Source organism: Microtus ochrogaster, unplaced genomic scaffold (assembly GCF_000317375.1).
Source record: "Microtus ochrogaster isolate Prairie Vole_2 unplaced genomic scaffold, MicOch1.0 UNK1, whole genome shotgun sequence".
Lineage (NCBI taxonomy): Eukaryota > Metazoa > Chordata > Mammalia > Rodentia > Cricetidae > Microtus > Microtus ochrogaster.
The window spans coordinates 12,197,563-12,217,670 of record NW_004949099.1 but is presented as its reverse complement, the minus strand read 5'-3'; the positions used below and the strand labels follow the sequence as shown (position 1 = coordinate 12,217,670).

The 20,108-nt window shown below is 42.6% G+C and overlaps 1 protein-coding gene across 2 annotated transcripts in view; it reads right to left on the bottom strand.

Annotated features, from left to right (window-relative positions):
- Window positions 1-20,108, bottom strand: part of Mitf (melanocyte inducing transcription factor) — a 221,892-nt gene that overhangs the window by 5,460 nt on the left and 196,324 nt on the right. The window contains exons 5-9 of one of the 2 annotated variants that reach the window (XM_026788279.1): window positions 18,658-18,753; window positions 11,512-11,629; window positions 9,366-9,440; window positions 5,690-5,765; window positions 2,088-2,235 (exon numbers count right to left, since the gene is read on the bottom strand). In XM_026788279.1, the coding sequence (XP_026644080.1) occupies window positions 2,088-2,235; window positions 5,690-5,765; window positions 9,366-9,440; window positions 11,512-11,629; window positions 18,658-18,753 (513 nt within the window). The remainder of the gene's footprint in view (window positions 1-2,087; window positions 2,236-5,689; window positions 5,766-9,365; window positions 9,441-11,511; window positions 11,630-18,657; window positions 18,754-20,108) is intronic. The other variant, XM_026788280.1, reaches the window with a different exon arrangement.

Here is a 20,108-nt window from a genome sequence, read left to right as displayed (position 1 = left end):
ACCAGCCTCACTCTGGCAAAGGGAAACCTTTACTTTTTTAATTCAGCAAGAAAGTTTTTATCTATCACATAAATTATCTTTTACCACGTGTACTTTCTTACTGTGGGCTGAACTGTGCTCTTACATACACTGGAGTTCGCACTCTGGGTCCTCAGACCGTGAGAAGACTGACTTACAGTCTTCGGAAGAGGTGGTTAAGATAAAATATCGCCAAGTCTGCAGGCAGGGTTGATCTCTAACAACCTCCAAATAGTGAGAAAGCTAATGACCGCCATTTCACCTCCTCTGCTCAGGGGCCTTTTGTCACAGTGGCACTGGCTAACTGACACACTTTGTAAATCTGTGACTTGTCGGACCTCATTTCGATTTGCCTTCAATCTATGCTCCCCTCTTAGTTTTGATGAATCCTCACGTATTCCTAAAAGGAAGAGCAGGGATCACCAATGCTCTTCCTGTATGTCAATGCTGTCCTATGCTAGCGAGAAAAAAACCACACTACCATAAAGAGCAGATGGGAAATGTGCCCTTTGGAAATGTGTACCTTTGGAAAGGTACTTGACACATGACATGGACTCTCGACTTGGCCCACAAGTGTGTGGTCTGTGTTAAAAGTGTTGGATCTGTGAGCTCCTCAGTGAGGGACACACGAGCGTGAGATGCCACATGAGTGTCTGCCTGCTCCTTCAGCCCAGCTCCAGAAACAAGCCTGGCTGGGCATCATGCTGAAGCCCTGGGCTATTTAATAAAATAATTCCCCTGGTAATAAGGCTTCCTGCTCTTTCTTCCATGAAGACTTCTGCATGCACCACTTAGCCTGAAAATGAAGGGAAGGCCCCAGGCCTTGGCCAAAAACACAGGCTCTTGAAACTCTACACCAGCATGAAGAACAGCAGTGCAGCTTGTCTTTCCAACAAACAAGCAGATAAATTAACTCAAGAGGATGCAAATATCTTACCGCGCTCCTTTGTCATTTAACCAAGAGTGTTTACCGACAGATTCCAACAGTTTCTTCAGTTTCTAAATGAGGTGTTAAATCGTGCAGAGCTCTGAGGCTCTGTGGCTTGGTAGAGCTTGCCTAATTAATGATTTTTCCTATGACAGGCAAAAGGGGTAAAGCCAGCGTCACAGTCACCAGGAGAAGGTCAAGAGGGCATTGCCATGGGATTGCCGAGGCCCATATTTTACAACACTCACATTTAATATGAATATGCAAGTTTGGAACCTGAACACAAAACTTGGCTTCTCTTTGGAAGAACTTACTATACTTTAATAATTTGTTAAGGAAATAACATAAACTACCTTAATAAACGGGTACACTGAGCACCAAGTGATAAATCACCCAGGCCGTTGTGTAGAAGAGATGCAACATGAAACAAATAACCAATTAGAGGGGAGGGACAGATCTCACATTACATCCAATCTCGGTTTAACTTTCTGGATTATAGAGCCCAGTCCCAGGGGAGAGCCACCTTCTGCCTCCTGGTCCCATGACTGAGGATCACTGCAGCCACCACAAACGTATTATTTTGGAGGGAGATGTGAAGTGCTGAGCACCAGGAAGATGGGTGTTTAAGGTTCCTGACGTATGCTCTGGAACACTGAACACCCATCAGGCAGAATGCAGTGTAGATCCATTCACGCTCGACAGCATCCAGGAGTACTACCTTCTGCCCAGGTGAAGCTTGTCTGACACCCAGCCAGCAACATACCCTCCCTGGCCTTAGGAAACACACACTTCTTACGCAGCTTGGGGGCTATGTAAGATGAAAAATCCCCAACCAAACCGACAACACTGTGGCTGACAAGACACTTAATAGGCTGTAACTCAGAAGACTGCTATAACAAGCCCTTAACCTGGATGGGGGCTCAGCCTCCTGCAAGAGAGCCTGCAGAGAACTTGAATTCGCCACTCTGCACATGCCAAGAGTGATGGGTAAAGTAGCATCAGGGTAAATTCCGAGTTACCAACATGTTTTACCAGTAGGCAAATTCACAGATACTGAGACCGTGTCTCCAGCTCCCTCGGGAGGCAGCACATTCTCCTTCCTCTTGTCCTGAAATCACTTTACATAGCACAGGGCAGGCACCTGGACTCGGAGCAGCAGATGCCGGTTAGCATGTTCCAGCTTCTTCTGCCGGTTCTCAAGGTCCTTGGCACGTTGCTGCTCTCGCTGCAACTTTCGGATGTAGTCCACGGAGGCCTTTAGAATGGTCCCCTTGTTCCACCGCATGTCCCTGTGATAAGATGGAGGACAATGGACCCTTTTAGGAACGGAGGTACAAAGAAAATTCAGCATTCAGTGTCTAGGGAGAACAGCAACTGTACATCAGTAATGGCTAGTGCTCGTTGAGTGCTCACCAGGCAATGACCACTGGCCGCTCATTTGGTATGTGTCATCTTACTTTCTCCAGGTGAACGCCTTTTGTAAGGCAGAGACATTGTGCAGATGTTGAAACCGATACCGTACAATACCATCTAGATCATAGACCTCTCACTACATAAAATTGATGATTTAATTCATGTGTGCTGTGTGGGTTACCAAATCTTGTTTGAAAAATGTCTGAAGTGGTTGTATATACCTGGAACTATACAGGTTTATTCACTGGAATGGGGCAAGCACAGCAGAAGTCCTCCTAGGAGAGCCCACCACTTGTCTGTGCTGTGAAAATGCCACTCTTGGGTTTTTATTTGTTTTGTCTTGTTTTGTTTTTCAAGACAGACTTTCTTTGTGTAGCCTTGGCTGTTCTAAAACTCGCGCTGTAAACCAGGCTGGCCTCTAACTCACCAAGATCTGCTTGCCTCTTCCTCTAGGGTACTGGGATTAAAGGCATGTACCACCACTGCCTGGCTCACACTTTGATTTTTGTCACTTTATAATGGGGTGTCTGTCATCTAACCTTTCTCTGTACCCATTTTCTCGTCTTCAAAATGATGACACTACATGTGTATCAGTAGCCTTGTAAGTGCATAATTGGAATCAAAGGAGATGCTCTATAGGATCTTGAGAATGCTAATCAATACTCGAACAATAACTGCACAGCCGGGGTGTGAAACCTAGAGAGATGCCATCCTGAAATCCCAATCTCAGCAGCTGCCAACAGGTGTGACTCTCAGTTTCCTCACGTAGCTCCACTGTACTCATACAAGAAAATTATCATCATCAACGAAATGTGGACAAAAGCCATGCTGGTTAGATCTTGGTCAATTCAACATGAGCTAGGGTTATCTGGGAAGAGGAAATTTCAGTTGAGAAAATGCCTTCATCAGACTGGCCTGCAGACAACAAACGAGTGGGGGTATTTTCACAACCAATGATGAATATGGGAGGGCCCAGACTATTGTGGGCTCTGTCACCCCATGAAGGTGGTCCTTGGAGAGAAAACAGGCCACGCAAGCTATGCAGAGCAAGCCAGGTAGCAGCATTTCTGCATACCTCTCCCTCAGTTCCTGCTTCCAGGTCCCTGCCTTGACTTCCTTCAGTAATGGACTATGATCGGAACATGAAATCCAAATGAAAATGACCTTCCTGAGATGCTTTTGGTCAGTGTTTACCACAGCAACAGAAAGCGAACTATGACAATGTCACCCTAAAAATCTGAACGTCCCAGAACAAACAATAAAGAATGAAGTAAATTTGAGGAAGTGGTCTTTCTAATCTCTTTTGTAAATAATCTCAACACAGTGATGGCAATGAGGACGATAAAATGAAGACCTATATTTTACCTGATATAAATAGAACCATCAACTCCATCACCTACAGCTACTAAGAGCAGATCAGAAGTGGCCCATGGAATAGATGAGTGGCAGGCCATTAAAACAAGCCACCTAGTAACTGATCCTCACATCGGTTGGCTGAGGAAAAAAACAGGTCTTCTCCAGAGAGAAGGATAGCCACAGCTCCCGTGGGTCTCCAGTGGCTGGATACTAAAAGGTGTCCCAGGACACCCAGAGTGAACACAGGAAACAATTCTCAAGGCAAAAAATCAAAGTAGCAAAAGCTGTAGCGGCCAGCAGAAACACAACTATAATGGAGGCTGCCTTTTAAGGGATGCCACAGTGAAAAGTCAGAGCCGGGCTTTTCAAGCCAAGCCACGGGTCACTCAGTTCTCAAGAAGAATGTCTATCAGTTATCTGGGGTGTACTTCCTTATGAGACTAATCAATTATGTTTCTTGGCTTAAATAGATTCAAATATTGCATTTTGGGTAATTAGAGGAACCCGTTTCCATGCACAGGTTTCCAAATATATAAAATCAACGAAAGCTCATTTGTTTTGGGGGAGGAGTGGGCATGTCCTGAGACACTAGTCAGGTAAAGTGTGTCTCTTTTTTAGGTTCCAAGGCACACTCTAGAAACCTGGCTATGGAAAACCACTATCCATATTACAGCCTGTTTTATGTTGAGACAGTGTCTCCCACGCCAGCTCCCTATCAGCTCAGGCTCTAAACATGTAAGCACTCTCCTACAATGGAGGGGACATGCAAATCTAAGCTCACCAGGGCCCATAACTTCATAATCTGTTACGGAAGAGATTCGCGCACTACAGTTTTCAAAGAATATGCTAGAAAAGGGAAAGCTGATAAAGAACAGGAAATGGGAATTCAATTTCAACCATCATGCAAGACTGACTAGAAGAAATGAAGGTCACAGCCTTTAGGAGGATAAATTTGTGCTGCACAACTGAGAATCTGGATGCTTCCAGCTTGAAAATGCCTCTCCTTGAAGCCTGGGAAAGCAAAGCGTTAGAAGACAGAAACTGAGCACATTCATCAAAACCACCTCACAATAGGTAAGGGTTTTATTTTATTTTGCTACAAATTCCGCGACAATAATGTGAATCGTGAATTTAATAAGCCTTGCATGAATAATGCTTGATTGCATCTTTACTTTTTATTAGATAGCTAAAAGGTCATATTCAAAGGCTAATTTCATAGAATGCCGGTGGGGGCCATTAAAATATATACCTCCCCCAGCCCTTTACCTCAAATGGGCCAGTTTCTAATGGATAAAAATTGTATATTTGTTGACCAGTTTGCTGACGTGGCAGATAACATGGTAGGAAAGACTTGGAAATTATCTGTTAGCTGTTATCTCCGAGAGGGGAGGCGAGGGGAGGGGGGGAAGGGAGACCAAAGGCTGAAACAGAAATCAGCTGACTTGTAGTTCGTAAGAGGGTTAACCATTGCTTTTTTCCCTGAGATGGGTAAAGCACACAAAGAATATGCAAGTTTTCATAAAAACAACTGACCCTTTGTCTTTCCAGTATCATTGAACTTGACATTTCCAGTCTCTGCGCAACAGAGCCCTAGAGATCGTCCATAGCGGAGGGTCACATGTGCCACACATCTTGCCTTAATGGCTATTGGGATCTTCTATGCATGACCATGAAAGATGCTCCACCCGCCCCCGGTGCTCAAAGCTGGAAATTTTCTGCCGAGGTCTTAGAATCTCATACATCCCATTCCTCACAAGCAGAGCTAACTATCTCCATTCCAATATCCCTTTGTACATTTCAGTTCATCTCTCCAGAAACCTTCGTTTGGTGAAATTAACCAAAGGAAATGCTTAGGAAAAGGAAGCAAAGGACGAGGGGAGTTCTTTAACTTCTCTACGAGAATATCTTGCAACATATGAGAAAACGGAAATGTGTGAAAATATATGATGCAGATTAACATGCAATTGTACTCACGGATCATTTGACTTGGGAATCAAAGTACCTAGTTCTTTAATGCGGTCATTTATGTTAAATCTTCTTCTTCGTTCAACTTCAAGAAAAGAGCATGGGAGAGGGCCATTAGTAGCGGCGGCACACCGGCATTCAGCACATCTCGTTAAAGGCACGTGCACACTGACCTTACCCGCCAGGACAATGTAAACTTGAACCTGCGTCCCCCTGTGCTTATCTTACTTTGGGATGCTAGAGGGTAATGAACGTTAAGAAACGAGCTGCTTTCCGAGTGCTCTCATTTACAAAGCTCTGAGCTCTGCAGTTCCCCACTGGATTCTGTACTAACCCTGAAAATACGGGCTGCATCCTCAGCTACACAACAAAATCGGACGAATCTGCATTGTGCTTGTTTAACGAGAGAGAAAACAAATTTGCACTGACAAGATGTGCACAGATCTGCAATGACACAGTTAAAAATCCAGCGGCCCCAATTTCCCACTGGTTGGGCATCACACGCCTGCTCAGGCACAGCAGCAGAATTACTTTTAATGGTGAACCTTGAGTTTTACATAACTTTTACTAATCGCAGGAAACCGCTCTGATTTTGATTTACTTTTATCACTTAAAATAGCAAAATGTTTGTTTTCGCTCATGGAATAAACAAAAACAACTCCTCCACCAAGGACTGACAAAAATAAATATACAAGTTACATATGTAGTTTTAGATTCCTTAGTGGCCATGCTAAACTAGTAGAAAGAAAGACATTAAATTAACTTTAATATTTCATTAAATCCATTCTCCATAAGCCATCATCATTTTAGCAGGCAATAAATCTTTGAAAATTAAATTAGAAGGCGCACATTCTTTTCTTCACACTAAGCTTTTGAAATCAAAATAGTTTACACTTCAGCATATATATGTGCTAGGCAAGTGTCTTCCCAGCCTGGTTCCCAGGCCAGTGTGGCCCAATTTGAGCTACCCACAGTCCAGATGCTCTAGGCATTGAATGGCAAATAACTACCATACAGGACAACGCACACCATTTCGCTACATTGTGCATCCTAAGAGCATCTCCATCCTGCGATCTATGTCACACGGGCTATCAGGATTCCTAAGTGAGGTCATGTCAACCCTTAACCCCACCCCTATCACTTCCCATTTTATCCAAGGAAAAGTTAAGTCCTTGAGGTATCCTCCAAGGATCCAGTGGGCCCTGCCCTGCCAGTAGCACTTTTTGCTCCTCTTGCAGTGTGACAGCATCTTTCCTGGCCATTCAGCTGTGTTCTTTCTGCTTTGTCCCTGCTGGCTCCACTATTCCCACACCCAAGCCAGATATGCATTGGCCACATTCAGATGTGCTCCCATTTGCCCAGAACACTCTTCCTCCAGGTCCCTAAAGAGCCATTTCCCCCTGTAAGGAGCAATTCAAGTTTACCTATCTGAGTTCCCAGGTTGTCCCATTTCGAATGACCCACTATCCCCATGCTTCTTACAACACTATACTCCCTGGGCTCCCTTTCATCTTCTCACAAAACTCTGAATCTAATACTTAGTATTCACCTATTATTTTCACTGCTGCATTCCAGGCAACAGCATGAGCCTGGCCCAGAAGGGTAACCAAAGTGTCTTGACAGTAGGGTTACACTAAAACATCCTGAGCCTGCCTCTTCTCACTTGCCCACACACCTGTGGGCTCTGGCACTGTCGACATTTGGAGATGCCACATTTACCTTTCATGTAGGAGCTTCCTCTTCCGATATGTAATATAGAAGTGAGTGAGATAACTTTAGAAAACTCTTTTTAAAGAACACCCTAAAGTGCATGAAGGTAAAGGTTAAAGGAACCCCCAACATCGCCCAGCATCTACATGCCCGGGGCAACTATCACAGATAAGCTGGCTCCTAGATTCTGTCCTGGGTACCCACACATCCCTCCTGTGTGACATCTATCTCCATCCTTCTTGTTCCTCTCAGTAATTTGTATGTGGCACCTGACGTGTGACTTGAATGTGCCTACTGGTAGGGAACCTGTTTGGCAAAAGCTCCTGGTATCACACTGGCACTCGGTTACTTGCAAGGGTTGAAAGAAAGACTAAATACGTGAAGGCGTCTGTTTGCACATCTCAGCAAGTGTTTTCAGAAGCTAAATCCTAGGGAGGGAGGGCTGAGCCATGGTCAACAGGACCCTGAGCATTAGTTCCCAGGAGTTAGACAAGACTCAAGAACTCCATCTTAGAGTTGACCCCATCTGCAATTTACTGACAACCTTGAACGAAAGGGCTCTGGTGGGGGCTTGAACACAGCACTATTCTTGACAGGATCCAACTTCATTTCCTATGTTTCAGTTATGTGACATTTAGATACGATATCATTATTTTACTTCTAGGGGGTTTTAAGAGAAGGACTGACTTTGAGTAAAATTATTGGAAATCTGGGGGAAATGTTTGAGCTGCAAGCTCAGATCTTCAGCGTAAAAATGACAAAAGCTTCTCAAACCAAAGCCAAAAATGGGGAGAGATGAGAGTTGGCACCCTGAGCAAGGGGCCTCACCAGGGCAAGTCTCAGTGCGCAGCCCAGAGAAGTCAACCTCGTGTGCATAGGAGATCAACATAACATGTTCCCAGGACAATGGACTTGAGAAACTAGCATCAATACAAAAACACAATGGTGAAACAACTAAGAACAGAGTCATGAAACCCTGTCTCGAAAACAAATAAACAAAAGAGTCATGTAGAAAATACTGTTTTAAGAAATTAATATCACGTTCTTAGCACATACTGTTCAAATAAATAACTAGCAAACAGCAGCAGACTGTGAAGGCTATGATATGATGGATTAAAACACACAAAGCAATGTTTTTCATTCTCTGTGTGCACCTAATTTCACAGGGAACAGTCGGGGAAAGCAATGCCCAACTGAAAACAAGCAATGTCTTTATTCAGCGGTTAGAGCAGAGTGCGGCTCTTCTCTTGTCTTTTTTCTTTTAAATCAAAAGCAAGGTTTCTATATATGACTCATGTTCTCAAAAATCAATTCAGGAAAAAAAAACGTAAATGGAGAATTTTATGCTACTTTCAACTTCAACCTCTAACTAAATCTTCCTTTTCTCTGCAGGGTCTCTATTAACTGCATAGCTTAAATATAAGCTTTCCCAGGACAAGGCTTCAGGAGTTTATGAAGAGTAAACCCAATGTATAAAAATATTTAATATTTTAGAGAAACAGATAAACATCATAAATTCGGGGGACTGCTTTACTCACTATACCCTTTATATGTGTTTCTTTCCTCTGCTTTTTTCTTCTGTTTTTTAAACTTTAAAATATCATTGGAAAAGGTGAATACCAAGTCCTCTTTTGCGAATATGTTCCAGTGTGAGCAGTACTCATAATTGTAGTTGGGGATCCCTTTACACACACACACACACACACACACACACACACACACACACACACTCTACATCTATTACCACAAAGAAACAAACGTAGAAAATCTTTAAAAGTAGAAAACTTATGTGTGTGTATACGCACAAACATATATAAAACATGTTTGATATGAAATAAAATCTCTCTGAAATACTCTCAATGTACCTTTAACAACTAGAGAAATTAACTTTCCTCTGAAATTAATGAAAGCAACTTTTTGATACACGAAGAATGCTGACTTTAAGGTCAAATGAATGTAAATCAAGCAAACTTACTCAAGTTGTGATTGTCCTTTTTTTGCCTCTCTTTGGCCAATGCTCTTGCTTCAGACTCTGTGGGGAAAATACACGCTGTGCACGTGAATGAAGTCATTAGAAACTGGAACTGTTTGAGGGACACAGCAACGTCAATCACAAAGCCTCTCTTCAGAACATGTGTTCCAAGTTATAACATCTACTTCTTCTAACACTACACGTATCAAATCTCTGCCAAGCTAAGTTCCCACAAACAAGATGAAGTGACACCAAGTCACAGCACACCAAGCCTATATTCCAGTACTAAAAAGAATAACACACATAGATAGAAATGATTTGATGTCATATCATTTTTAAGATTTAGTTATTTTATTTATTTATTTATGTGCAAAAGTATTTGCCTGTGTCTATGTGCATGTATTGTGTGTTCAATCACCAAGGAAGCCAGCAGAGGGCATCAGATCCTCTGAAACTTGAGTAACGAATAGGTGCAAGCTACCATGTGGGTGCTCTTAAACACTGATAACATATTCTGTGATTAGGAGTTATTTTCAGGACAAATAACTTCTCAGTGTTTTTATGACTTTGTAATACAGTGACATGAAAACTGGGGTGATGCTGCTGAATCTGTTCTCCATGGCCTCGGAGCTCATGAGAATGATGTGGAGCCAGGTTCTATCAGAATATGCCATGACGCTTAGGAGTTACTATGTATGCATTCTTTGTCTATAAAAACATAAGTCAGGAAGGGTCTAGATGCATTTGGTGCCAATTCCATTAGAAAAGCTGTATTTGAATAGCAACTTATGTGATATTTAGGTGTTAAGAATTTTTGTTTTGCCTTGTGAAGAACAAATAGAAGTATCAAACCGTGCTGTTTATTGATTCTAAGACATACTATACCATGTTAGTTTCCTTTCAAAAGTGATATGTATGTGAAGGAGTACACTAAACATGTAGCATTTTACCACAAAGTAGCAAGACTTACAGCTTCTGAGACAAATTTATTCACTACATTAAACTGTATGTATATAGGATAAATATGAACACCCACGCCACACTGCAATAGTCAGAGGCTGCACAGAATGTGGATTAATTAATACTACATCACTCGGTGATATTACAGCCTTCTTGGTCTAGGCGACACCAGTCTGTGAAGTTCATAGCATACTACAATCACCATGTGATCTACTTCTCAGAACATGCCGTGGTTATCATGAAACTCCTAATTGCAGATGCATGTATGTAGACAGAATTAAAATTAGAATCCGCTAAATTCAGATGGTCAATCCAAGTCATTCTCTCTCCCTTTCTCACGCAGAAGGATAAAAAGGTTTTACTTTCCATGGCTGCTTAATAATTTATGTTTTTTTCTCTTGATAGTTTTTGTTTATTAATAAATTACCATTAAACCCCAGTTGATACCTTTTTAAAATTTTTTTTCTGTTAAAATTTTCTGAAATAGTTTTTGTAGTAATATCTTTAGACAGGCTAGAAATCTTTACAACAAATCCATATGCCATATATTTACCCCACCCCCAGTTCTGCAAGAGGCAAGAACTAAATAATAAAAAGGGATTTGGGGCAAGGACCATAAAATCCACCATGGTAGAATGCCAGTTCTAATACAGTTTCTGTCATGTTTTATTGGTCAAATGCCTTCCCTAAAGCATCAAAGAAAGTGGCAAGATAGGTAATTTCACACTTGCCTCTAGAGCAAACATTCTGATGGCTCCATTTTATGATTTATTTCTCCTTCTATAATAAATCTCATACATGATACAGTAAAAAGAGTGGGTAGCATCTAAAGATGTGAGAAATAAATTCTTTGCTCGATCCCAAATGTGGCCTTGAATGGCAAGAAAAATTCAAAGCAGGGTTCTCCGACTCTAATCTCCAAGGGCCTGGGTAAGGGAGAGGAACTTTACAGGGGACAGTACTGCCTAACACCCCCAACCAGAGTGTCTAGCAGCCATGGACAAAGGTACTCAGCAAACACTGGAAACTGTATTCTAACATCTTAATGCCACATGTTAAATCACTGCACAAAGCCTCAGGGACCACAGGCACTAGCTGCACAGGGAACACTGCTGCTACATTGATAATGCTGTCCACTGAGGAACAGAGCAGAGGATCATGGTAAGAGGCGTATGTGCTAGGTACATACCTGTGAGCTCCCTTTTTATGTTAGGAAGGTTGGCTGGGCAAGAGTTGCTGATGGTGAGGCCCGGGGGTGGCAGGCCCTGGTTGCTGTATAGATCGATCAAGTTTCCGGAAACAGGTAACTAGACACAGACAAGAAGAGCAATGAGTTGTTGAATGACAGCTGAGTGTTTTTTAACAAAACTCACAGCATATTCCAGGCTTTGTGTGAAGGATGTTCTTTGCTATAAAGTGCTGTGTTTTAAAACCAGGAAAGTATGCACATCCGTGCAGAATCACATATTCTGTTTATGCAGAGAGAAGGAAGGATGGTCTCATGCTGACTACCGTCAGGTGGGCACATTCTAAGCATAGAGCGAGTGTTACCTGCTACCAAAGTGGCAGATGTCCCGGCAGTGCTGGCTACTCCTGAGAGATAAGACTTTGTGCGACTTCCATCAAAGTTAGCTTTCTTCTTCCCAACCTTCATCTCTCCCTACTTTTCGCTCTTTCTTTTTATAAAGAAAAGCAACGGCAAATGCTTCCTTTTTGTAAAGCCATGTCCCTTATGGCAAAAGAAAAAGCTGGCTTCCTTGATATTGAAATTATTCCAAGAACCACAAGAGGGAGCCCGAAGACTTTAATAAAAACTTTCCGCGGCTAAGGAAAGGACGAAAGGCATAGCAGCCTTACTAACTTAACTACTCTGAGTGGCACTGTCTCTTCAGATTCTCCTGGGGTATTGTAAAGCAGTAAATTCATTTTCATTTTTTCTTTGACAATGATGTCCCAGTTGGCCATAGATTTCCTCCTAGCTAGGTGGACACAGTGGAGTCACAAGTTCCTCTTATGGCCTGGAAAATTTCCTACATGTTAGCTGTGCCTTATCCTTTCCATCATAGACCCTCAGCATTTCTAGATGACTACAAATAAGTCCTTGACACCTGCATCAGCCGCCCCTCCCTTACCTGATCATATGTTCTCTGCTATGTATTAAACACGTACTTTCAGAAACCACTCTGAGTATAATTAAAACACGGAGTGGCTCAGTATACAGGATTAGTACTCAGGATTAGCTACCCTCTCTTGAAAAGCTTGAAAAGGGGTGAGGATATTTTATCTTTTAAAATTTTATAATGTTTAAGTGTACATTTATCTTGAGGACAGCACCCAGATACAAACATGCAATTTATTTAAGTTTCATTTACATCTTATAAATGTGGCCAAAAGATAACTTTGCACATTTTTTTTTTTTAGTTCAACAGCTTTATTTACTGTGACCTATGTTATACAATCAGGTATCAAGTTCTACTTAAGATATCAGGCTGACACTAAGAAAGTTATGGATTAGTGGGCCAGTAAAATTGACTAAGTGAGTAAAGTCGCTTGCCCAGCCTGACAACCTAAGTTCAATCCCTGGAACCCACATGACTGAAGAAGAGAACTGACTTTCAAACTGAACTCTGACCTCCACATGTGTGCTCTAGCCATATCCTCCTATACACACACACACACACACACACACACACACACACACATGCACACATGCGCACACACACACATGCATGCATGCACATGCACTGCATAAATAGATAGATGGATGAGATAGACGGACGAATGGAAAACCAAAGTTTTTTAAAGTATTTTGGATCTGGGGATTGGGAGAAGGCTCAACGCATGAAATGTTTGCTGTTCAAGCATAAAGACCCAAGTGTGGAGCCCCAACACTCACATAAAATCTAGATCCAGGGCTGGAGAGATGGCTCAGAGGTTAAGAGAACTGACTGCTGTTTCAGAGGTCCTGAGTTCAATTCCCAGCAACCACATGACTCACACCCATCTATAATGAGATCTGGTGCATAATAAATAAATTGAAAAGAAAAAAAATCTAGATCCATGTTTTTTCCCCTGGTGCTGAAGTGGAAGTGGAAAAAGAAGAATCCTTGAAGCTAAACAGCAGCCAGCCAGTCTAGCCTTGTTGGTGAGGTCCGGTGTCTCAAAAAACTAAGGTAGGGTAGTTAAGGAAGACTTCTGATGCTGGTCCTTGGCTGACGAGATAGAGCTGAAGGGCACTGGACGTAAAGCAAGCTCCTTTCTGGTAGGTTTGCTAGTAAAACTGTGGCAGGCAGGTGGGGCAGGCAAGTGGGCAGGCCTTGGTGAAGAAGGCAGCACCTAAAGAATCTGCATAAACATAATATACACATCCACACCCAGCACACGCGCCAATGAACAGCACCCTGCTAATTTAAAATGTCCTTGGGCCACATTTCAAGGCCTTCCAGCCAAGGCTCTGATAAAAGGTGACTCTGGTTGTTAGCAGTCATTGCTGAGTGGTTCTATTGAGAAACAGGTCACCTCAGGGTCAACCATGCTCTTTGTGTGTTTGGTTTTGTTCTTGTCCAACTTAACGTGAAGTGGGAAGCGTTAGCATGTCGGCATAGAGCACTGTAAAGGGCCAGAAAGATGAAATTTACAAAGCTACGAGGAACTGAAGTCGAAAATTATTCCCCAAGTCCAAATCTTTTTGGGGGAACTTAACGGCTGAACATTGATAAAACAAGTCAAGTTTCGAGGGACTTATACATTAAATAAAAAATTGGAAACAATGAGCTATAAGATTCACTGGGTGGCTCTAGAAATAGAAACCGTGTGCATTATGTCCTCATATGCAAACTGGATATAAGCATGCACTTCTCTTATGATGACCATGAGTTAGGGACAAAGGAAAGACAGGTGTTAGGTACAACTAGTTCACAAACAGGGATGGTGGCTCATATCTGTAATCCAGCCTTTGAGAAATTAAGGCTGGAGGGTCAGGAATTCAAGGCTATCAGAAAAAAAAAAAAAACAAAGACAAAAGCAAACAAGCCAACTGAAAGAAAGCCATTGAAGAGGGGAAGGAAGAGAGAAAAGAGATGGAAGAAAGAGGGAGAGAGAGGAAGAGAGAGAAGAGAGGGAAGGAATGGGGAGAGAGAGGAAGAGAGAGAAGAGAGGGAAGGAATGGGGAGAGAGAAGAGGAAAAGTAAAACAGGAATGGAGAGGAGGGGAAGAAAAAGAGGAGAGGAAAAGGAAAAAAAATCGTAGTTCACTTTCTGGGTTAGAAAAACCCTCTTCTAAACACAGTTAAATCAAAACCAGGTCAAAATTAACAGCCCTGGCCTACCACAGGAAGAGACGCATGTTTACTTGGCTGGTCGGCATTTCTGCTGGACTTTCTATTCAGAGCGTTCACCTGTTGGACAGGACTTCACTTTCACATACAAGGGTAGTGTAGCTCCAGAGAGCCACAGTCTGGCCAGCTCAGGTGAGGACAAGGCAAGGGTGCTGCTTCCTTTGCTCCAGCCCTGGTCTGAACCGAGTGCACTGGCGCCTCTCACCACCAAAAGGAATATTTTTCCAAGTAAGCGATCACTGTAAGATGTTATTGTTTTTCTCTGTGGACGGGCCCCATCTCCTCCTCTGAATATAAATTGCGCAGTTAACACAAGAAAACAGGACTTTTATTCTTTGTTTGTGAGAGCACAAGAGGGCCTTGTGCCCTTGGAACAGTTATTTCTAGGCCTCGATTCCCTTAGGATAGCTCCCTCCCTAAGCGTTCCTTCCACTTTTTTAAACAAGTAATTAACTTAAAACAGAGCATTTCAAAGAATGAAATAAGTAGGGAAAAATGTCTATAGTATAAACATTCATGTAAAACTTAACTGTGGGGGGGGGTTAAAATGGAATAGGCTGCAGTTGCTTAGTTATTCAACTAAGACCTCAGAACCCCAAGATGATTAAGAACTGGGGTGGTCCCCGCTTTGACTGGGAGCTTATTTGTGTTGGGCTACTTCGTGTGGATGAAATTTTAAAGTTCTCACCTCAATTCAAGTGCAATTGATGCAGCATTTTACAGACAAGGAAACTGAGGCAGAGAGGTCAAATGCCTCACTCAACAGTGTATATGGCCAAGGGTTCAGGTTACAGCTCAGTGTAGGACCAACTGCATAGCGTGGATGAGGTCTGGGGTTTGACCCCCAGCATGGCAAAAGCAGAATAAAAATAAACCTCCGTTGACAGTCTGTTTCTAGCCTCTACATAAGGCATTCTTTCTCCTTACAGGGAGTTATGTCAGCTGACTGGCCATAGCAAGGCAGGATAAAGTTCGGTGGGAAAACCAAACTGAGGATACTGGGATGAGAGAGTCGCCAGCAGACAGAGAGAGAGCAAGATGGGTACGCTGTTCTGAGTAAGGGTACCATGCCACATGCCATGTGGCAAAAAATGAGTAAGAAATATGTGTTAATTTGAGTTGTAAGAGTTAGCTAGTAACAAGCCTGGGCTATCAGCCAAGCAATGTGGGATACCCCTCTGTATGCTATGAATATATTTTATTACTATGGGTTAAAAAAGAAGCTGCATTGTTCTACTGCAGTGCAGAATATAGGTAGGTGGGAAAACTAAACAATGTAGGGAGAAAGAAAGTAGAGTCAGGCAGTCACCATGTAGCTGCCAAAGGAGAAAGATGCTAGAACCTTACCAGTAAACTGCAAGCCTCATAGTAAAATATAAAATAATAGAAATGGGTTAATTTAAGATGTAAGAGCTAGATAGGAATATGCCTGAGTTATTGGACAAGCAGTGTTGCAATTAATATAGTTTCTGTGTGTTTCTTTGGGACTGAATGGTTGCAAGACCAGGTGGGACAGAAACTTCCGTTTACAGTCAAGTATTTGTAATTAATATTTAGTATCCACGTCTGTTATTTGGGAACAGGCAGATGGAACAGGAAAACTCTGCCTACAAATGTCAATTAGATGGGGAAGGAAGGCACTGTGTGTGTCCTATTCTACACAAGCAGATGGAGTCATATTAACTGTAGAAGGGCTGGCAAGCACAGTGCAGCTGGAAGCAAGCTAGGACCAGTGCTAATGTGCAATTCACTGTAAGGTGAGCCATGATTATTAAGTAGAGTTTTCCTAACAAGGAGTTTGTCACACTGCTGAGCCTTAATAAATATCAACTGACCAAACCAACACTATCAAAAGCATCTGATCTTGCAAGGAACAAGGAATAATTTAGACAATAGGGTTGAATGTAGCTTCTATTTACAAAGCTAAATGCTATTTATACTTTATCAGCTAAGAAGACAAACTTTTTTAACAGCCCCCTCCCCTTTTTCCAGATGTGGGAACAAAGGACATTAAGGTAGCAAGCAAACTCACAGAGTAAGACACACTTTGGATTTGAACCCAGGTCTGGTTTTACTTCTCCAGTTCCTAACCTCTGTGTTTCATTGCTTTATTCAAAGTGGGTACATAACCTTTATTTTTATTTTATGTGCACTGGTGTTTTGCCTGCATGTATGTTTGCATGAGGGTGTTAAGACCCTGGAACCGGGGTTGTGAGCCACTATGTGGCTCCTGGGAATTAAATTCAGGATGTCTGGAACAGCAGTCAGCACTCTTAACCACTAAGCCATCTCTCTAGCCCCCCCAGTACATATCCTTTATTTGAGGTGTCCAAGAAGCAGGGTTTCTCACATTTTGTATGAATTTGAACAATATGCAAGAGGAAGTTGGTGTGCTGAGTATTGGTTTGGATCCAACGACTTCAAAGGTTCCCATTATTGCGAAACTTATTTAAAAATTGGTGGTATTATGAAATAAGTCATTTCACAGTCTTTTTTTAGTGTGCCCAGGTATGTATTTATCTACCTGGCAAAAAGGATCACCTCCTCAACAAAATCTCTTTGAATGACCATACCACTGTTAACTCACGCTGTGAATATTCCCATGTCTTTGAGTCTATTTGTAAATTCCCTAGAGGAAGCTCCATTGTAGTGTCTTATTCATGTTTATCCCAGGATTCTGGCTACTAACAAAATGTGCATCTAATTGGATATAACAGCATGAGAGCTAAGGGTTCCAAGGGAGTCAAAGGATACAGAGAGAGTTTGGCACAGGTACCTTGATCAGAATTGACGATCATAAGAGGCTGGAGAATTGGCACAGTGGATAAAACTCCAGCCACATAAGCATGCATATCTGAGTTCCTAACACACACATAAAAGCCGTGTGTGTGTGTGTGTGTGTGTGTGTGTGTATGTGTGTGTGGTAGGTGACCTGAAATCCCAGCAGTTGTTCAGGAGGCTAAGACAGACGGTCTTTAGGATAAGCTGGCTAGCAAGTTCAATCAAATCAAGGAGCTCTAGGTTTTGTGAGAAACCTCACCTCAGCAAATGACGAAGTGAGAAACTGAGGGAAACACTCAATGCCACCCTCAGGCCTCCATGTGTTCACACAAGCCACAGATGCACAGCCACACACACCACACGTGCAAACATAATTACAATCTGAGTTTATGTGGGTTGGAAAGAAACACTAGATCTTCAAGGAGAAGTTTTGAGATTTCAAGGGACAGTCTCACCCCTTAAAAGCCAACTTAGGCAAGATTATAAAGAAATTGCTACTATATGTTTAAAAAAATCACAAGAAAACTAAGTTAACTAAATTTTTGTGTTGATAAATAAATAAGAAATATCTTGTTCCTGGTTGAGGGCATTTACTACTAGAATTTAGCATTTTTGAAACAATGCTTACTGTGTTCAAAAAAATTCACACAGTGCAAAAGTTACCATTTTCGAGCATATAGTCTCTGTTACATATATTCAAACACTCCTCGAAATGGAAATTTTCTCTTGAAAATCAGACTTCAGACATCCTCAATAACTGCATACACACCTGTGTATGCATACAAACACGCACACACACAAACATACACACACACACACACACACACATACATACACGCTCATTCTTACACACATGCATGCATGCACCCAGAGAGAGAGAAAAAAAAAACAACCTGGGGCTACAGATCAATGACAGATCACTGGCCCTGCATTTGTGAGACCCTAGGTTCAATTCTCAGGACTGAAATAGAAAAACACAAAACAAACAAAAACAAAGAGCACTTGGGCTCCTTGGACCCAGAGCGGAATCACGGTGCTCCTAAGAACCTTGAGCAAGCCTCTTAGCTTCTGAAGTCAAAATGACTTACTTATGAATAATTATTGCTAATACATTTCTCAGTGAATCTGTGTGAAGATATAGTGAGTTGAGAAAACGGGAGTGCACAGAGAACGACCTCAAGATTTTCTTGGAAAACAAAACAAACAGGCCATCAATACCGTATTTGCCATTTGCAAGGCTGGATCCATCAAGCCCAAGATTTCTTCATTATAACTTGATTCCAGGCTGATGATGTCATCGATCACATCATCCATCTGTAGAGAAAAGAGCCACAGAAGAGAAAAAGGAATGAGAAACAGGCGTAGGGCCAACCCTAAAAGGACCTTTCGGGTCATTTCTTACCTAAAGTAACAGTGGTCTTTAGGTAGTGTCTAAGGAGTAACTGTTCTCTCCCCCACTAAAATCAAGACATTACTGAAACCTGCTGACCAGAGAGGGCAATGGAAGCTTCACTTAGAGCTAGCATTTCGGCCGTTACTGGGCATCAAGAGCTGAGCTTGGGTGGCTCCTTGAGGTACATTTACTCTGGCAGTCACCCTGTGGAGGTAGGGGGCTCTAACGGGGCAGCTGCCGTGCAGGTGGGAGAAGGAGAAGCCACCTGTTGAAAGTCACCCTGCAAGCAGAGCCAGGCTGTGATTTAACCTGAGTTTCCACCACTATGTTGAACCTGCTTGCCCTTTCCACTGGAAAGATGAGCCAGGAAATGCCACTTGCACGAAAGCCACTTCTTCCCTTTTTCCTTTCCCACAGCCTTCTAGGAGAAGGAAAACAAGCGGGTTCTGGGCCCTTGCATTCCACAGGGGCCCCCTGGCCACTGGCTGGCGCTACAAGGATGGCAGAGTGACTTGCTAAGCAGGCACCTCTCTGGACAGCTGCCAGTGAGCCCGGTACTCCCGGAGGAACGCACCAGGACGAGGTTATCATTACAGTCGTGGAACTGACATTCCCACTAGATCAATTTCATTGCTCAAGTACCAAAACATCAGTTAGCATCATAAACAACAGTGATTACATGCGCCTTGCCGCAGTGGCGGAGTCTGTGGGAATATTTCCTTGTAAACACCTTATGTTTGGTGGCTGGCTGATGTGTGTGTGCCTGGGTCTGAACGGTGAGCAAGATTCACAGTGAGATCTAATGGCCAGGGGCACTCCTGTGGTCATCTGCTCCTCTCATTAAAGAGGCTCTGCATCACGAGGCTTGGGTTCAGATTTATTTGTCCCCTCTTGCTGGAGAAAGGGCAAAGCCTGCAGTCGTCAGAAGTCTCAGTGTGCCAGCCTGTCAAATGGGGACAGTAATGTATACTGTCTCAGTCCACCGGGGACCTATGAGGTTTCAAGAAGCCTTCCAATTCGTTCAGAATGTCAGGAATGCAGTAACCTCTGAAGAATGATCTTACCAAGTGATTCCTCTGAGGAACTGCCAGCGGTCAGATCTGAGTAGATGTCAGCATGCCGTGTGTTAGTTTCCATTTCTAGGCACACCAGCCTTATTTGTTTGTCACAGAAGACTTTATGACCAAGGTGATGAAGGGGACTCATAGACAACTTTCCTTTATACATTTTGACTTTAGTTTGAGGAGAGCAAAACTAGTGACCTGGATGTATCATT